This window comes from Helicoverpa armigera, chromosome 24, assembly GCF_030705265.1.
Source record: "Helicoverpa armigera isolate CAAS_96S chromosome 24, ASM3070526v1, whole genome shotgun sequence".
In the NCBI taxonomy this organism is placed as follows: Eukaryota; Metazoa; Arthropoda; class Insecta; order Lepidoptera; family Noctuidae; genus Helicoverpa; species Helicoverpa armigera.
In genome coordinates, this window is record NC_087143.1 from 8,035,525 (window position 1) to 8,056,831 (window position 21,307).

General features: G+C 38.2%; 2 protein-coding genes across 2 annotated transcripts; both read left to right on the plus strand.

Moving 5' to 3' along the window:
* The first annotated feature begins 4,320 nt into the window (after positions 1-4,320).
* Positions 4,321-6,200, plus strand: LOC135118591 (uncharacterized). Its single transcript, XM_064041005.1, has 4 exons — positions 4,321-4,345; positions 4,926-5,105; positions 5,331-5,536; positions 5,991-6,200. Exons 1-4 carry the CDS (start codon positions 4,321-4,323, stop codon positions 6,198-6,200), a joined length of 621 nt encoding a protein of 206 aa, XP_063897075.1.
* A 2,208-nt stretch (positions 6,201-8,408) lies between these two features.
* LOC126056586 (nose resistant to fluoxetine protein 6-like) lies at positions 8,409-12,132 on the plus strand. The gene is made up of 7 exons (XM_064041006.1): positions 8,409-8,528; positions 8,886-9,079; positions 9,750-9,900; positions 10,343-10,526; positions 10,994-11,136; positions 11,694-11,803; positions 12,015-12,132. The coding sequence occupies exons 1-7, from the start codon at positions 8,409-8,411 to the stop codon at positions 12,130-12,132; spliced, it is 1,020 nt and encodes a 339-aa protein (XP_063897076.1).
* The last annotated feature ends 9,175 nt before the right edge of the window (positions 12,133-21,307 follow it).

Genomic DNA, 21,307 nt, shown 5'->3' on the forward strand with positions numbered 1-21,307 from the left:
AGAAAATGGCCAGGCAGATGATATATTGCCAAGACACCAAGTAAATAGAATCGTAACTTTTTGCTCTTAATCTGATGCAAAAAAATCCATAGTCATTGTGATAAGACAGTTACGTTTTGCAATAAATCACTTAATTTACATAATTTATATTCAATTCAGAATGAATCATTCAGAGTATTTTTTATGGGTAACGCCTTAGGCATAATAGACGTTCTTGGGTACAAAGATACATAAACAAGATAAAAATGGCCAAGTGCGAGTCGGACACGCACACAACGGGTTTCGTACCAACACATATATTTACATAGAAAGGCAAAAAAACGTGTGTGTTATATGGGAGGTCCATGAACTACCTGCTTAGTTATGTTATTCTGGTTTTCAGTATTTGTTACAACGGCGGCAACAATCACGGTTCACAACATGACAACTCCTTAAAAATCATGTAAATGATACATACCTATAGCCTGGTGACAGATAGACATACATACAGACAGTGGAGACTTAGTAGTAGGGTCCCGTTTTACCCTTTAAGTACGGAACCCTAAAAATATTAACCGGTAAGAGATCATTTGATACTCATAATGAGATGCCGTTAGTTTGGTTCAAAGTCCAACAGTCCAACTGGTCCAAGTTACTCGTAAAACTCCTAAAGTTATTTAGATAGCAAGACTCTCAATTGCAAAATGAATCGATTTTTTTCTTAGGCGCTTTTCGAGTTCATATTACTTCTTTAAAGTAAAAAAAAAACCAAAGGTTGGAAAGCAGTAAGATATATCTATACTAAAATAATTACAAAGCTGAAGAATATGTTTATTTTCAAGAGCGAATCTTAGCTACCTAATACTGGACCGATTCTTTTTTTAACCGATTCTTTTAGCCATAAAGCCAAGAAACTCTTTAGCTTTGTAAAATAAGTATAGATTGAAATAACAAAAAACTTAATCCAAGTAAATTCTTACACAAATCGTCGACTTTACCTACACAAAACGCGGATCCCCTCTTCTTGAAAGTCGGTTAAAAACCCTATCACAAAGCAAACAATCTTGATACATTGTTTCAAGCTCATACACCCATATGATTGGCTACAAATTGTTAGTTAAGAGCTGAGATGAAAACAGGAGGGGTTATGCGGGGTGAGGGGGAGACAATCAAGGTCTTAAGGATTTATCTCAAGGGTCTATTCGAGCGTTTCTTATTGTTCGATATTTCTTTTGAGCGCGGATTTGCCTGCAATTTTAATTGTTACGAAAGTCGAGGCTGTCAGTAGGATAGGAAGCCAGTAAGTCTGATAACCAGTCTTACCTAGGGTATTGGGTTGTCAGGTAACTGGGTTGCTGCTACTACATATAAAGATCATGTATTTTATCAATATATAAATAGTGAGTGCAGTATCTTATTTTATTTTTGTTTTTGTATCTGTCAAGCTTCCTCAAGTAAACAATTTATAAATAACGTCGACTCGCAGAGTATAAATTGAATTTTTGACTGAATGAAAACTGGTCAAGAGCAAGGTCTTGTCCATGGACCTTTCATATACACCTACATCTTACAAATCTGTCCAATTTTTAATTATTATTTTTAGATGCACCGCACTGATCGTAGAAAACGATACTTGCTATGGAGTGTATTCTAGTGCCAGCAGTACTTACTGAAGTTTCAACTTTGTTACATACTTTTGATAAATATTGCAATACATACATTGCATCACTAGCTTCTGCTAGCGGTTTCACACGCACCCCGTGGGAATCTCTACAAGAGCCCGGATTATAAGTAGCCTATATATAGCCTTCCTCGATAAATGGGCTATTTAACACTGAAAGAATTTTTCAAAACGAACCAGTAGTGCCTGAGATTAGCGCGTTCAAGCAAACAAACTGTAGCTTTATAATATTAACTGCACCTACTTACAATAGCGGTGTAATTGGCAACCCTTGATGTTCACCTTTGTTCTATGATTAGTTCTTATTAAGTTCTGCAATTAGCCAAACATTACTTCTAGGGCTTTCCATTGAAAAGAAAAAAAATCTTTTTTTTTTTTTAATCTTTTATTTTTAGAGGCTTAAACGCTGCTGCGTTATGCCAGCCTCGTAAGGTTTTACACAAATTAAATTAAAGAAACACATAATAAACTCTATATACAAATTAATCAATAAAAAATGTAGTGAATTGAATTAAATATTGTGCATTCAAAGACTCGATGCCAGAGCCATTAAATCTTTGTATTGTATTTATCGTTTTTGAGGAATATTAAAATGTAATCAAAAAGTCACTGATATTAAATCTTTACTATTACACTCATTGTTCTTAATGTTAATTATTTAATCGCACCCAACTGATTCCCGTAGCTGGATGGCGACAAAAACTATCCTATGTCCTTCTCCCGGGTCTAAGGTATCTCCCTTCTAATTTTCACCTTAAAGGGTTCAGTCATTTAAAAATTCTCCAGAAAGGGTTATTTAACGGATATTCTATAAAAAAATATCTTCCTATCTACACAATGCTACGGTCTATAGTTAAAAGGTCTTGTCTACGCGTACTAAGTGCTACTAGCACGGAATAAGGAAAGATGAGCGGAGATGCCATAATGCAGGCATGACCAAAACGATCAGTTACGAGTGAACCAACGAAGCGTTCGGGTTCTTTAACACATCTGTCAACGATTATTTATATTACCAAAAATGATCGTGTCCAAAGAAGGCGTATAAGGGCGAAGACAGTAACGTTCCTCGTCCCCCGCACACCCGCATTTTGGCGCGCTACTTTCTCAGAAGATTTTCCGTTATGGCACCTCCGCTAGTCATTTTGTCCTCCGTGTACTAGGTATAAATAAATTATCTCTTAAACATGAATATTAACATCAAGTATTCACAATTGCACTGTTTATTTCGAGGCCAGTCGTCTAGGGATAAGCAGGATTCTAAATACCCTCCTCCTTTTGAAGTCGGTATTTAAAAAAAGTGTAAACATTGCATTGAAGTGACTCAAAAGGGCTTCAGTGTTTTGGCTTTGGTCCGCTTTCGCCTCCCAAAAATTCGGGACATTATAGTTCAGTGGTCTGGTAAAGACATATACGAAGATTTACAACAAAAACATATATCAATATGTGGCGTTTGTATACTATTTTTATTTTATTCGGTAAGTTGTATTTATACTATGTATATTAATATTATGAAGCTGAAGTGTTTGTTCGGTAAAAACTCAGTGTTTCAGTGCTTGAAAAAATTGTTTGAAATTGAATTGTAAGCAATTTTTTATCCGGGTGGACCAAGTAGTCCCGAAATTCATCAACTTAAAATCTAGCTGGATACCGCTGAGTACCAGTGTTTTACAAGGAGCAACTGCGTATCTGACCTTATCAACCCAGTAACTTCATAGAACCAACACTCTTATATACTTGAGGGATTGGTTCTGTATTTTACATCGACTTAACAATAAAAAAAATCAAAATAAATCTTACAACCTTACAAAACCTTAAAAATATTGAACCAGTTTCTAAAGTATGAGTGTGGGTTCAATTTCGGGTAACACAAGTACCAATGCTATTTTGTAAGTTTGTATGTACTTTCTTTAGTATCTTGGACACCAATGGCTGTGTTTCGGAGGACACGGTAAACTGTAGGTCCCGGCTGTCATTTGAACATCTTTGGCAGTTATCACAGGTGGTTTGAAGCCAGTACCCAAGTCTTATAACGTTATAGTCTTACCAAAGTGTATTGGGTTGCCCGGGTAACTACGTTAAGGAGGTCAGATACGCAGTCGTTCCTTGTAAATCACTGGTACTCACCTGCATCCGGTTATGCCTACTAGAAGTTGACCCCAACATAGTTAGGAAAAGGCTAGGCGGATGATGACAATACAATAGCAAGCAATAAAAACTGGATTTTAATCTTTTGTTTGGGACGAATACAAACCTCTTCCTTATACCCCTTACTTTTATGCGAAGGTCTCAAAAGTTGTACAATATCAAGGCCCTTTATTTTTAAAGTCAGTTAAAAATAAAATGTCCATAAATAATGCAAAAATGTTTAAAATTCATTCAACATTCTTTTGTATGCACTAATTAACGGCCATTGACTGTTTTTAAATAATTTGTAAGAGTATCCGCACACTACAAAGTTTTAGTCCACCGATAGTTGGTTTGGGCTTCATCCCATGACCATCGGGACAAATGTCGTCTGACAGTTTAGTTTACAGAGTGCACTTTTGGTATATTTTATCCGCGGGCAAAGAAGTACCCCTGAACGCGGGTGAAACCCTGATAGCTAAAAGTGTTTCTTCTCATGAAATTTTGAAAAGGCTGTAGCCCAAAGGCCTCAAAATATGACTAAACCCACTGTAGACATAAGTATATTTTGCTGATTTTGAGGAGTCTAGTTAGTTTTAGGAAACCTACTAACTTGCTACGTTTCAAAACAGTTATTGTTTTACATTGTTAGCATAATTTTCTTTGTCTAATTACCAGTAGCAGGTTCGATGTCAGATGTCAAATCTCTAACATCGATATCTGATAACGGCTACACGTGCTGCTATACATACCATATATGTATATATTATCCAAACGGGTTTCATGTAAATACATACAAACCAGTAGTGGAGCTTTTTTTTGATGGGAAATCATCTTATGACTCCTCCCGCTGTGGGTTAGCAACGGCGAGAGAGTGTCAGACTCTTACTGACTAAAATCCATCATTTTCTTTCGTAGGCCTTTTATATACCAGGGCCGCGGTAACTCTTTCGAACAATCCCGCAGACCCGGCAGGCTTTGGTCCTGGTGGGCTCCACCCCAGTTTGCTGACTCTCTTGGAGACCAGTAGATTTCATGCAGTCGCGACATGTGCGGTTGCCAGTCGCAGCCGTCGGCAAGAATTCATAACGAACGTACGACTTTTAACTCCAAACACTATCGTCATTATTATTTGTTCCAGCACTTACAGCGAGTGTATCATCAAACTCCTCACCACAGCTGGCGCAGTGGGGCTCGTCAATAGACGCGCTGATGCAGCGACTGCAGCGAGACTCCTGGGAGCGTGAGGAGGCGCCATGCTTGCTGAGCACGCTCACACTCTTGCACAATGTCAAGAACCATACGCTGTGGGCTTCTTGGAGTAAGTATCACACTGTTATCTTTATCACACTAAAATTATAGAGAAGCTATGAAGTTGGAAATTGATACACCTGTTCATCGCAGAGAAAATTGAGATTACAACATTGAGTTTGTATAGATATTTTGTACAAACTTAAAGTCTGTATTATGGACTCATCGTTACGAGAATTCCTATTTTCTGTTTTTTTAATAAACCTAAATTAGCACCTCCCATTTTACATTCCAGTTTGGAACGCCAACACAGTAGCCACTGGGAACCTGTTCGGTTCGCTGACGAACTTCGGTAACTTCGACCAGTGCCTGAAGCCGCCCTGGCTGCGCACACATCCTCACTTCAGGACCAAGTACTGCGTCGCGAGACTCACGCTCACTGATCACAAGAGGACTGTGTCTGACTATGATCCTTATGGCTCTGTGGAAGAGTATCTCAATGTGAGTAGATACAGTATAAATAGACATACAGTATCGAATCAGAGAAAAGCTCATGACTAAGTCAAAACATCGCAGATCGAAGGTAGTTGACATTTGTCATGACGAGCTCTTCCATGTTCCGGAAGGCTACATTTTTGGATCCCATCTGCCATTCGAACATATTTGTCAGGCGTTAAAAGCATTCAGAAGCGACAAAGACTGACAACCTGTCGTACCAAGGAGTTTCGACTTGCCCGGGTATCTGGTTTTAGGTCAGATAGGCAGTTGCTCTATGTAAAACACTGATACTCAGCTGCATCCAGTTAGATTGGAAGCCGATTCCAAAATAGTTGGGAAAAATGATTGTGGCCGAGTCAGGGTTTGAAACAGACTTCTTTCTTTTTAACCGACTGCTCAAGACTGAGGTTTTTGTTTTCACTATAGGTCACTATAAGGCTTGTTGTATTTCCCCCAGTCCCCGACACCATCGGGTCTGCCCTCGAATGAGCTAGTATGGGGTGTATGCGTGCCGGCGTCGTGCGGCGCTCGCGGCGCGGCGCGGCTCGGCGCGGCGATGTGTGACGTCACCGCGTGCGCACCCCACGCGCCCAACGTCGCCGTCGACCACTGCCAAACTGCTGGAGATAATACGCCTTATGACACGGGATATCATATTTTTATGTGAGTAGTTTTCAAAAATTATATCATCATTATCTACCTTGCCTAGTTTACTTACTTGCAAGATGACGGCAGATAGAAGAGTATGAAAGGAGAAAACATACTGCGCCGAAACAAAATAAAATTGGGATAAGGGCAGGAGGATAATGATGATGATATCTACCTAGCCTTCTCCCAACTATGTTGGTGTCGGGTTTCAGTTTAACCGGATGCAGCTGAGTACCAGTGTGTTACAAGGAGCGACTGCGTATCTGACCTCCTCAAACCAGTTACCCAATGCCCGACAAATTACGTAGTAATCTGTGGTACAGCAGTTAATCCGATGTCTAAAACGTTTTAAATCCTTATTTAGTCTGAAGATTAAATAGTGTTTACTATTCATCAGACGGTTGTTAACCTAGATACACGTTAAAGAGAACAGCCGCCATTATTATTTATTAAATTGAATGTGTTCTGTTCACCTTGCAGACTAATCGTCTTTTTGAATGTATCCGTATCTTTTATCTCCACCAAATCCGAATACAGAACTTATTTGATATCCGGTTCTTCTTCATATGATCCACTCCTTGGAACCTGTGCACCTGTCTATTGACGTTTCGTAAGAAACTGCAGTAGGTCTATGTATTCTTGTATTCTTATATATAAAAATGAATTGCTGTTCGTTAGTCTCACTAAAACTCGAGAATGGCTGGACCGATTTGGCTTTTTTTGGTTTTAAAATGTTTGTAGAGTTCCAGGGAAGGTTTAAACGATACGAAGTTCGCGGGATCAGCTAGTATGAAATAAAAACCAAAATTCATTTTCAGAATACTAATAGGATCGTTGATAATTACTGCCACAACTTCCACTTGCTATCAAAGTTTTTTTGCCGAAGAAGATCATCCCACAAAGAGTTTACGTAAGTTATTTATTTCTTGCACAAAAGGCACTCGCTTGTCATTTTGCTCCTTAACAAAATCCCAAGAAGTGTTCCTTAACCCCAGGAGCGTGCGCGAGCCTATCTGAACTCACCCCAACTCAACCCAATACCGCTTGGTACGACTGACTGCCAGACCTACTGGCTTCTGCTTCAAAAGTTCGTCCGTATCGCTGTTGACTGGGAGCGTACCCAAGAAGCTGGTAGCATTCCCTCGTTGAATCGCCAGCATTTTGGTCCCAAGAAGCGTCGATCAGCCTAGATCGATCTTTAAAAATAATATAAGTACCTAATATTTCAGAATCAATTGTAACAAAATCCTTCTGCATTAAGACGAATACTGAAGACTTGGTGAAGAAGAACAATGGAGAAATTCAGGCGCTCCACGGCATCAGATTCTTATCAGCATTTATGATATTAACAATACACGAGTTCTTCTATATGATGATGTTTGGAGTCGCCAATATGAGAGATTTTAAGGTAAATTGATTTCATACTTCTTTTTGAGAATATTGGGACTTCAATCAAAGTTTTTAGTCGACCTGATATCGGCCAAATATCTGTTCGTTTTTATGTGCTTACTAATATACATCTTCATAATGATTTGTGAGCCCAAACAAACTACCGGCCTAATAAAAGTCGGTTGTGTGCTGTCTAAGTCAGAACGTCCTACAAAAAATCTGTCGTACAAAACGTCTGATGGGCAGCCGTTCCATTCAAACACACTATTTTGCATTTGATAGGAATTTGTATTAATTACAGGGTACTGAGGGTATAATAAGTACCCTTCTTCATGGCGATGTGTTTGTGGATGGTTTCCTGGCCATATCTGGTCTTCTTCACGTTAAGGGCCTTCTGAGCAACTTGAATAGACCCCAAAATTTATTCAGCGTCCTGTGGAAACGTTATATTAGGTATGTCATCTAAACTGTTTAACTTATTCTGAACCGAACACACAGAAGCCAGTTTTTTAACATCTTCGGCAGTGGTTACGGGTAGTTAGAAGCCAATAAGTCTTACCTAGAGCATTGGGTTGCCCGGGTAACTGGGTTGAGGAGGTCAGACAGGCACTCCTTCGAAGAAGTTGAGAATTTTTTCCCAACTATATTGTGGTCGGCGTCCAGTCTAACTGCCAGCTAAGGGTGCAGCTAAGTACCAGTGCTTTACAAGGATCGACTGCGTATCTAACCTCCTCAACCCAGATACCTGGGCAACCCAATACCCTCTCGGTAAGATCAGTATTTTTTATATTTCAGATTAATTGGACCTTTTGCAATAGTCATGTTCTACCTTACTTCAATGGCTCACCACGCAGGGTCAGGTCCGTTCTGGTTGCAAAGCAATAAGGTGGAAGCTGATGTATGTGCCAAAAATTGGATATGGAGCTTACTCATGATTAACACTGATCTAAAAACTGCTGTAAGTAGGTTAAAAAAATGTTAATGCATGCTTAAGTTGTTAGTCCAGTTTTATTTTGAAAGGCAAAACCAGCGGATGCCATTATAATTTATGTTAAAAGTGGGTGCCATGGAGAAGAAATGACGAGCGTTACAAAAAATCTTCAAAAAAAGTAACGAGCCAAAATACCCTTATAAGCCTTCTTTGGAATCTGCCCACTTTTTGAAAACCAAATCATCAAAACCAATCTGTCACACAGATGTGTAAAAGAACCAGAACGCCTCGTTATTTTACTAGTAACTATTTAGCCTAGAAGAAGGTGCCTGACCTAAATCCTTCCTTCCTCCTTAGTGATGCATTTCATGTTTTTATTTTCAGTGCCATGTAGTGACCTGGTACATATCCTGTGACTACCAGCTGACAGTTTTGGCAACGATACTCTTCTACCTTTACAAGAAGAACAGAAGACTTGGTTTTACTGCTTTCGGAGTCGCTGCAACCTTGTCCCTGATCGTTCCAGCAGTTCTGACATATTGGTACCGACTGCCTGTCGTGTTTTTTATGGATATTGGGTAAGAACGTGAATTTGAAGACCTCAAATGAGAGGTTTTCGTAAACTAAACGTAAAGCTTCAAAATGGATGATCCAATATTAATGATTTTATAGAGTGCCAGACTCGTACTGATTAATACGCACCATGTTAATTCATAAGCCCTTTATTTACTAGGGCCGCGGTAACTCTGTCGAACAATCCCGCAGATATACTAAAAACTTCTCCTTAAATATACATATACGTCGGCGTCAGGATCCGACATCGTTAAATAAAACAAAGGGGTTCTCACACAATCACTTGGTTCATTCCAATTAACACAGTATTAGTCACTACAATTATTTATCACGAATTTGTGGGAGGTGTGCACTCGGCAACGGTCGGCGAACGAATGACCCGAGTCGTGCGCGCGCGCCGCTTTATATAAGGTCCACCGTTGACAGATAGACGGTTGACACATCGACGGTGGCGCCGTCATATATAATATATTTTGACAAATACTATACTGAAAAGCACCTTAAAATCAGTTCAATCGCGCTCAAACATACATACATGCAGGTCAAGCTGAGAACCTCCGTTTTCCTGCAGTTAGTTAAAAATACAGGTCAAACTGAGATGCTCCTATTTTTGAAGTCGTTTAAAAATTAGCATTACTCCAGAAAGTTGACCGATAAATCTATATCATTTTGCAGCCAGTGGTATCGTGGCGTTCATGAGTATTGGCAAGCCAGCATCACCTACACGCCGAGCTACAGTCGCGCTGGTGCTTACCTCGTCGGAGTCGCCATGGGATACCTCATGACTCTCTACAAACCTGACGATTATAGGAAGACTGTGTCTAAAGTAGGTTCATCATCTCCCGAGCCTTTTCACAACTATGTTGGGAACAGCTTCCAGTCCAAACGGATGCGGCTAAGTACCAGTGTTTTACAAGGAACGACTGCCTATCTGACATCCACACCCCAGTTGCCCGGGCAACCAATAGCCTTTGTAAAACTGGTGTCAAACTAACTGGCTTCTGACTACCCGTAACAACAGCTAAAGATCTTCGAATAAAAGCCACCAGCTTATCGTGCCTTCTAAAATACAGAAAAGTTTTTTATGACACTCACAAGATGGTCACCCATCCATGGACCAACCACACCAAGCGTTGCTTAACCTTATCATCGATCTATCCTCGCGGCTTTTAACCAGGAGATCTTGTCTTGTAAAAATTGTCTGAATCCGTTTTTAAATCAATATTTATTCTTGTAGGAACTAAATGGAATTTTCCTTCTCATTCCAGACATGGTCTACATTAGGTATTGCAATAGCCCTACCAACAATGGCATTTATCAGTTTACTAGGAAAATACTACTACCTTCGAGACTATGAGCCTCTAGAAGTTGCTGTGGTAGCTGCTACCAACAGGGTGATTTGGGCTGTGAGCATCTGTTGTATCATAGGGTTATGCGAGTATGGGACTGTTCGTAAGTATTAAAGACGTGGAAATCAAAATAGATCTTCTGTTTTTTTCTACTGAAGTAAATAAAGGATGGTATGAAAAAGTTAAGTCATAGTGAAAATAACATGTTTCGCTGTTAAGCTACTTTTAACCAATTTTGAGCTGTTTTTGCAATTTTTCAAGCTGAAGAGTTTTTTCGTTTGTTTCAATGAGAAAATCTTAGGAAATACTGGTCCGTTTTGAAAAAAAAACTGCGTTACACAGCCCATTTATCGAAAAAGTCTATGTATTACAGAATCTGTGTTTGCCAGATAAGAGTAATATATTATCCAGATGAAGAAGTTTTCACGAGATGTGGTTGAAACCGCTGACACAATCTACCCATACTCATTACATCGATCATAGATTTTTATTTACTTACTTCAAGTTTCTTCAACAATAAACCTCTCTAAACCCCATCTTCTACCTCTAATAAATCAATTGTCTTTCCAGCAATACTTTCAGACATACTAAACTGGCCGGCATTCACCCCTCTCAGTAAACTCTCCTACGGTATATACCTGATCCATCCTCTAGTTATACAACGGAAGAAGTACATACAACGAGCACCCATCACGTATGATACATATTCATTGGTAAGCAAGATTATTTCCTTATCAAATCGTTTATTAAAATATGCTAATTAGATTAGCACTTAACGTCAAAATTGTAAAATTGACAGCACCCCCTGTGTTATGGCTGGGAAGAAGAAACGGTGAAGAACAAACTTCCCAGTAACATGGCTGTCTATTACAATTTTCATTTTTTTATGTATTTGTATGTCTTACATGGCTATTTAACCGACTTCCCAAAAAGGTGAAGGTTTTCAATTCATCAGGATCATATTCTGTATGTTCACCGACTATGCAAAGATGCCTGAACCTGTTTCATATGCAAAATACATTCTTTGTATTGAACAAAGAATATATTTTGCATATGAAACAGGGTATACTTCCCAGGTAGGTCCCATAGTCTTCAGGTCAGGAACTAATGATGGAAACCCTGAGAAATCGAGAGCAACTTTCGACAGTTGTAAACATGCATAGGGTAAAAATATAACACTTAGATGTATGTGTGAAAACCACACAAGAAAGCGATTTTGTATGTTGGTTGGGTTTTACTTTTTTAACAATGTTCTTGGTCCTTCTTCCAGTTTTTAGATGCGATGGGGACCCTAGTTGCGTCTACAGGTCTTAGCTACGTCATGTGGTTACTCGTCGAAGCTCCAGTTATTAACCTGACTAACCAACTAATATTTAACAGGTATGTATAATTTTGTCTCTGTTTGAGTCATCTTCCTACCCTCTTTTCCCGTATAACTGGGCTGTGGAGATCAGATACCTAGTCGCTCTATGTAAAACACTCGAACTCAGCTGCACCTGGTTAGACTGAAAACCGACCCCAGCAAATTTCGGCAAAGTCTAGGCAGCTAAAATTAGTACTTGTGTATTAAATGTACTGTTTTTAATTTCAGATCCAAGAAATTGCCACCAAATAAAGTTGCTGATCAAAGTACACAAGATGAAGACGTAACTGAAATATTAAAACCAACATCAGTTCGACCAATATCAAGAAGATTAGCTGCTAGATAATCCAGATTATGGTTGTTGAATTAAAACTAGTATAGACTTTAGCATTTGTATAATTCTTTACAATAAATCTTTGGCACTATACATAATATACATTACTGTTTTTAAGAGTAAACTACCCAAATAAACTGTATAAATAAATACCCAAAAAAACATATTGAACGACAAAAAACGTTACATACCTATTCCTAAACAAAAATGTTACATCTCGTAGATGCATTACCAATCATACTTTAAAATGTCAAGCACAAAACCATATGTGAACAAACACCCAGTGTTCCGTCCGGAAATCAAACCAGTGACATTCAGCATGGCTGCTAATTACTCAGCCACTAAGAAAATAGTCGACATTCATTCATCATCCTCCTACCCGTATCCCAATTTTATTTGTGGTCGGCGCAGCATGTTTTCTCCTTCCATACTCTTCTATCTAAATCAAATCAAAAACGAATATACATATAGCACACAAAAAAAACAAAACAGGAATGAAATAGAAAAACAGAAGAATATGGTAAAAGGAAAATATGCGTCACAATCACGCGAAATGGCCCTCGCTTAGCATCTCATAAGTAACATTCTTGCCACATCGAGTTTCACATAATCCATAATTTATTTGATCGGCGTACTAAGCATTCATTAACAAACAATAACAATAATATAATAAACAATACAATAATAAAATGCCACCATAAAAAAATAAAGAAAAATTAACTCATTATCCCTTGATTCATAGCTGCCATAAAATACTGAAGTCTTTCAATACAATACTCTTAATTAATTCAAAGTAAACCATTGATTAAACAATCCATCAATTGACTCCTATTACAATAAGGGTCAAATTTCACTGAAGGAACCGCCACTTGTAAACACAAATGAAGTGTGAGTGGCTAAAGTGTGATATAGCATTTTGAACCTTATGACTGAGGGAAAATTTCGCAACCAAACTTTAAGTACAAATGAATTTGATCCTTGTGCAGAAGATCATAAGATTCAAAATACAATGGAATAGAAGGCTTTGCTGTGAGTAATTTTCAGTAGGCTATCAATAACTTCAAACAAACTGAAAAGCCTGGCCATTATCGCAAGACATCATCAAAATAATGGCGTTATTTCAATTAATATTTAAGAACAGAACTTGCGAAATTATAAGGAAATTGTGGGCATTCAAATAATTTGATGTACTGGGCCTAATATTGACCCATTAGGTACACCACTGTTGTTTATAGGTACAGATGACACATCAACCTTTAACACATTACCCTTATTTACTAATATTATAAATGCGTACCTAAGTATTAAGTAGCTCTATCTGTTTAAAACTACTGAACCGATTTAAATATTTGGTACATAGACAATCTAAAGCGTGAGAAAAGACGAAGCTACCTTTTTACCGTCCAGAACTTGGATAAAACCGTAGGAAACAGGTAATATACTCTGTGGTATACTAGTAGACTATAAAACATAGTATTAAATACCAATAGTAATACTCGCATTCTAGTACAATATTCTAGAACAATAAAACCTTTTGTTCAAGGGAACTGATTGACTGTTGTATGTATAGATACCATAATATTTATGTCGTCATCATCTGCCCAGCCTTTTCCCAACTTGGTTGGATTCAGCTAACCGGATACAGCTGAAACCATATGTGGATATCCTGCTTAAATTATGCTTGCTATGGTCTAGCTTAAATCCACGGACGATTACAAATCCAAGTTTTGCGTTGATGATGAGGATTTTTCAGCTATTAGTTTTATTTTATTTATTTCTTCTCATTATTGAACTTCAGGTCTTTCAAAACTTTTAGCTTTTACTTTTTATTTAAGACCAGGATGGTCTTTTGTTTATTTTACCACATCAGCTTCATCGTAGTCTCTATATTGGCTCTTACAACAGTACCCAACAAATCCATGTGCTGAATCAACCCATTTTTATCATATTTATCACATATCTTAAACATAAACATCTTCATAAAATATATCAATTTTCCCAGAGTAGGTAACTGCTATCAGTCTCTTTTCCTTCTCACAGTCTTGGAATAGATTCACATTGTTCTTTTGTTTCAACTATTACACCATTTACAACTCACAGTAAATAATCGTTCTAACCTTCACTGCTAGTCACATTTTCATCACTTATTGTCACATCATTACTTATCACAATATCATCACCAACCAAGTCTATATTCCCTTCATCACTCACAGTTACATCCCTAACTTCGACATATTCATCATCAGAGAACATACCGTCACTAACCAGTCTTTCCCTTAGGAAATTATCATTAAGGTTTGTGAAGATAGTCTGATCATTTTCGATGTCCTCATTACAGCATCTTCTAAAAAACACGTTGATGACTGGTCGGCCGTATATGGTACTTAGTACACCAACTAGGACAAGTGACACTAAGATGCAGAAAGTGAGGAATCGTAGCCACATGGTACCGTTTAGTTCAAACGACTATTGTGTACTGTGTCAGTCTTATTTTAAATCGTAATGCGTTGATTGTTATTGAGTGGCTATTGGGTGGGTAGACTTGCGACTTTTTTGTCGCAGGACATTTCGAAGCGCAATTGTTTAAGGAAAATGTGCGATTTTAAATTTGGATGGTTTGGCTTGGCCTCTGCTGAGAAAAAGCTCTGTATTTTTTCTGTACTGTAGGAAAACCTGCTGAAGTACTGATACTTATTGGTTTCAAATGATATACGACTGTTATATTTTAGAAGACGCATATTTCCAGCAATAATTTATTAAAGGATTCACAAATACAACGAAAGATATTTTTAGCAAAACCTCTTAATCTCCAAGATCAGAGTTTTCTGCGAATAAATTCGATTGAGATGTTCCTATATCTATCTCTCAGACGAAAATAATTTTATTGAATGGTATATTTATTTTTCTCATGAAGTAAGCTGATATTTATCCAAATAATTTATCAATTCGTGTACGCTTTTTTATAAACGCTATTTTTATAAACCCCAAAAATAGATATCTTATGTAAATATGTCTTGCGCTCGTGTGTCAAGTTATTAGGCAAATGGTTTCATTTTTGCTAACTCATTCAGATTTTTGATAACATGAAAGAGTATCTCATCAATATTATCAACAAAAATATTTTTTGTGGTTTGCTACTTTTCAGACAAAAGTACAGAATAGATTTTTTATGGCAATTTTTTCAAAATCTTAAACGATGTTGCCTACTTCGATGTGAAATATTATTTTTGATGTCACATTTTTTAAGCTGCTTTTGTCGCCGTATAGGTTTAGTACTAATCAATCCGATTTTTTATCCACCCATCACCAGTCTAACACAAAAAAGTCGCACCAACAAGTCGCTCGTCTACCCACCAATTGACGTCTTCAATATCGGACTAGGAATAAATGAAGCATGGTTGTACCATTTGTATTCAGTGAGCGACCGGCCACCATATTTCAAACATGTCTGCTGACACCCAATGCATATTAATGTCGTGATGATAAAAGTACCGAGCTCTTGTTTACGCGGAACTTCCATGGTTGGTGGGTATGAGGAAGTCTCATTGAGGATGGTTGTTGCTGCAATTTGTAGGTTTATTGGTGACAAGCTTCCGCCCGCGGTTTTACCCGCTTCCCGAGATAACTGCTTCCCGTAGCCGTGACAAAAACTATCCTGTGTTCTCCCGGACTTAAGATTCCACGCCTCTAATTTTTAGTTTAATTGGTCCAGCCGTTCACGCGATGATGATGGTGTGAGCATGGTATATGTTTCATCTTAATATTCAGGATGCTGGTACTAGCTTTGATTAGTACATACTTAGAATTAAATGTAGTAGTCACCCGATGATGCGGTTTTGGAAAAATAGACAGAGTTTTTGAGTGCTAGGTTTAATATGAAACTAGATGCCGCCAGTGGTTCCACCCGCGCCCCGTGGGAACTTAGCCCACTCAACTTACTCGAACTCGAACTAACTCAGTCGTCAGCTGACCGCCCGCGAGAGAGGTCATTGACACGCGTCGCTCAGCTGTTCGGTGAACAATGGCAGCGAATATAGTGAAGTGTAGTAATTGCAATATTGTCATAAACGAAGTGCTTGCATTTATGTGCAATAAGATACATGTGATGGACGAAAATAGCCTGTTGAGAATATGTGTGACTGCTTTCCCGACGGAAGAAGTTGCGATAGCTAAAAAAACTACTGTTCGAGGCAGTACCGTTGAAGAAAATGATAAATAGAAAAAAGGATGCCAAGTCTCGCAAAGATTTAGAAGACATAATAGATTTATTAAAGTATATAGACGCATCGGATCCGGAGAAGTTACCTATATTTGTGGCCAAAGAGTTACACAAATTACCACCAGTAACTTTTGACCATTTGGATGCCACTCGTTTATTGAAAGATCTATTAATTATTCAAGATAAGGTAACAACTTTGCAGGAAGAAATGGGATGCTTTAAACAGGAATATGTTTCACATCAACAACTTAGTGAATATTTTAAAAAACAACCTGTAACACGCAACGAGATTAACCCGATAAATGTGAGGAAAGATGGATTATCGAACAGCTGTGAAATTGATAGCGACCTAATGGGTTTATCACAAACTACGAGTATTATAAATCATCCTGCAATACAGCAAATACATTCGCAAAACTCGTCTAGCAGAAATAATGATAAGGTCAATAATGAGTTAATGACGGTAGGAGATGTCGACGCATCGTCTGTGCTAAGGAGTGCTCGCCCCGATGTAGATAACCATAATATAAGTGTGTGTGAGCCGAAGTCACCGGAGCGGATGACTCATACAGTTGCGCAGACGACGTATGCAGCGGCCGCCGCAATTTCGCCGATCTTGAGTAAACAATCAATATCTAATAACTCTAATGCTATTTGTAAAGAATTAACAGGAGGAAACAATGATGGTTGGACAGAGGTGTCATACAAAAAACGATTGCGAAATAAGTTTTTGAGTAACACGGGAACTGCGAGTTACGATTCTAACTGTAACTTTCGTGCAGCATTATATCAAGTTCCACTGTATATTTCAAATGTATGCAAAGAAACCAGTGAACAGAACATTGTAGATTACATTAAGAGTAAAACTCAAGTATCTGTTAAACTTGAATTGATAAATACAAAGAAGGAACGTAGTTATAATTCTTATAAATTTTATGTAAACAAAGATAAAGTGGATTCATTTCTTAGTGATTCATTTTGGCCGGAAGGTATTCGTTTCCGAGAATTTGTTGTGTTTAAATCTAAAGACAGAGCTTCTGTGTCGAGTGTTAATAAAACAGGATAATGGGTGATGGACACAGTTTATGTTCAAGTAAGTTAGTATCTTTTAATTGTAAATCTGTGAAGAGGTCTGTAGATAGTATTCGAGATTTTTGTAAGTTTGCGGCCGTGGTTGCCCTCCAAGAAACATGGCTTCTATCACATGATATTCATTTTCTTGGCACTATTAATGATAACTTTGAATACACTGGTAAATCAGCAGTTGATACTTCACAAGGCATTATTAAAGGGCGCCCTTATGGCGGAGTTGCATTATTATGGCGTAAGGGATTTTTTAAATCTGTTTCTGTGATTAATTGTAATAGTGTTAGACTAACAGCCATAAGAGCTTGTTTAGAAAATCAGTCCATAATTGTATTTAGTGTTTATATGCCTACCGATTGCGTGGATAACCTAGTAGAATTTACCAATTGTTTAAGTGAAATATCTGCTGTAGTAGAAAGTAATGATGCTGAAGCCGTCTATATCCTAGGCGATTTTAATTCACATCCCGGTCAGCCCTTTTGGAATGAATTATGTACTTACTGCGATGAGCACCAATGGCAGTGTGCCGATGTTGAAAAATTAGGCTTGCAAGCTGATTGTTTTACTTATATCAGTGATATGAACGGCAGTCAAAGATGGTTGGATCACTGTGTAGTGACGCAAGCCGCATTGAAAACAATTGCCAATGTGACTATATGTCATGATGTTTACTGGTCAGATCATTTTCCATTAATAATTGAGTGTAATCTTGATTTAGTTCCATCGAAAAAAGTGTCCATATATAAGACTTATAATAAAGTATTGTGGAGGCAAAGAACTCAATTACAGACTAGTAAGTATCATGATATATGTCACAGTAAGTTTAAAAATATAAATTATCCAGACACTTTTCAGTTATGTGGTGACAAATTGTGTCAAAATGTTGAGCATAAAAGTGTCCTAGACCATATGTACAACGAAATTGTGACCACTTTGATTGAGGCAGCAGAAATAACCTGTAGTGAAAATCAGCCTAAATCAGGGAGACGTGTTCTGGGATGGAATAGCCATGTGCGTAAACTACACATGGAGGCGAGGCTAAAGTATCAAGCTTGGTTTGAAAACAATAAGCCTAAGTCGGGCAGGTTATGGGACGAAATGCGTGCCAGTCAAAAATTGTTCAGAGGAAGAGTAAAATGGTGCCAAAAGCATCAGGATCAACTGAAAATGGATATTATTGCATCGCATAGATCCAAGAAACAATTTAAAGAATTTTGGAAATCTACAAATAAGCTTGATGCTAGGCCAAGCCTTCCTGTGAAGGTAGGGGAATGTGGTTCGCCGATAGATATAGCCAATTTGTTTAAAAACCAGTTTCAGGTAACATCTCCTCTAGGCGCTAGCAGCGGGGTGTTTGGTGCTGAGTTTTGTCAGGGCAGTGAGCTTATACGTTTTAGTGCCAAAGAAGTAACAAAAGTTATTACCAAAATGGCTGGCGGTAAATCTCCTGGTCATGACGGTCTCAGCATTGAGCATTTGCGTTATGCTGGTGTACATCTACCTAGGGTACTGGCTCTATTTTTTTCACTATGTATGAAACACTCATACTTGCCTTCCAACATGCTAAGGACTATAGTAGTGCCAATCCTTAAAAACAAAACTGGTGATATATCAGACCCGGCGAACTACAGACCCATTTCACTGGCCACTATCATTGCGAAGATATTGGACAGTTTGCTTGACAATAGACTAGACAATTGGTTGAGTATTCATGACGCACAATTCGGTTTTAAACCAAGACTCTCTACAGAAAGTGCAATTTATGGTCTCAAGCAAACTGTTCAATACTATGTAGATAGAGGTACTCCAGTGTATGCCTGCTTCCTTGATCTCTCAAGGGCTTTTGACTTGGTCTCCTACGATGTCCTTTGGGAAAAGCTCAGGGAAGTGGGCGTACCCTCGGAAGTCTTGTGTCTATTTAAGTATTGGTATAGTAACCAGACTAATCAGATACGATGGCAAAACAGTTTGTCAGAGGAGTACAGGTTGGAGTGCGGTGTGAGGCAGGGGGGTATAAGCTCACCCAAGCTTTTCAACCTGTACTTGAATGAGCTGATTGTTAAACTTAGCAGTAAGCCTGTAGGATGTAAAGTTGGCAATGTTTCTGTAAATAATCTGAGCTATGCAGACGATATGGTGCTGCTGGGTCCAACGGCAGGGTCGATTAGGGAAATGTTGAGAACATGTGAGGAATACGCAGTGAAGCATGGACTTATGTACAACGTAAGGAAGAGTGAATACTTGATCTTTGGGGCCCCTGGTAAACCAATTTGCGACAAACCAACCATTTCATTGAATGGTGTGCCTCTGAAAAGGGTTACCCAATTTAAATATCTTGGCCATTATGTTACAGATGACCTTAAAGATCAGGTAGACATGGATCGCGAGCGCAGGACTCTGGCAGCTAGATGCAATATGTTGGCCCATAGGTTCGCTCGCTGTAGCGTAGAGGCTAAGATTACCCTTTTTAAAGCTTATTGCCAGAATTTCTACACTGGCGCCCTGTGGGTCAACTATACGCGGAAGGCCCTAGATGTTCTGCGAGTGCAATATAATAACGGTTTCAGAGTGCTGTTGGGGCTGCCAAGATTTTGTAGTGCGTCTACTATGTTTGCTGAAGCTCATACAAACGACTTCTATGCGATTATGAGAAATAAGACCGCCTCTCTGTTGAGTAGATTACGAAGCAGCTCCAATAGCATTTTGAAGACGTTATCTGACCTGAACGACTCCCGTATGTTGAGCCATTTTATAAAGGTCATAGTTCGTCAGGACATACCCTAAATAATTTTAATTTTAATTTACTAACCCTTAGGTATAAGCATTACTAACAAGTGAGCCTATGTAGCTTCAATAAAATAAATATTATTATTAGCAGGATAAAATGTAGCCTATAGCCTTTCTCGATAAATGGATGTTTAACTCTGAAGTAATCTCCCAAATTGGACAGAAGTTCCCGAGGTCAAACTGCTTTCGTTTCTTATGTTTTAATTCAGAAAATTTTCACCCCATGACTAACAAGATAATTTAAACAGGAACTTCCTAATACATGAAGCAGACTCGCTAAATTACAAGGAAACTATTCCACTTTGTGTCTTTATTTGCTAAGCCCGCATCTCGCTAACTTTAACTTACTACACTATGGATATTTTATACAAGGCTTTACTCGTGACTTTCTTCCAAACCTTACTTGCTCTATGTACAATTTCTTCCAAGATTAGGTCATGAAGAAAATCGACAGAGGAAATCGGTGTAGTAGGTACGTACGGAAGTAGGTTCAGTAGGTACCTGTAAAATTTCGTCAAAGCATTCCTGTGATGCAGTTTGAAGATCACGTTAATTCTAAGTAATAAACATCTTACAAGTTTTTGCAGGTGTAAAAGATTTACATTATTCGAAGCTCCTTTACCAGCTACATTTCTACGTCTTCAACGAACCCATTCTTTTTGTGAAAAAGAGTAACAAATTTGAGCTTCAATATGCTGTGTTTGTGCTTGGGAAATGAAAGAAAACTCACCATGCCATTTCAACACTTCTAAAATATCCGTGAGATAGAAAGTTTGCACCTTTGGTCGCGAAGAAATGCGTTCAAACAATTTTGATGGAATATCGTCATAGTATTGTCCATGGTTTTGACAAAGTACTTGATTCTAATATTCAATCAGGATAGCATGTACTAGTACACGTAGTTCCTTATATAAAATATTCAGCGTAAGAGGAAAACCCATTCGAAGTCACAAATGAGACAACAAAGCAATTACTCACAATCGTAAACTATTGACGAGCTGAGAAATTATCATAGTAATCGATTTATGTTACATAAACATACATACATACTTACAGGTACCCATTGTTATTAGATATACCTTTGTTTGCCTTTTC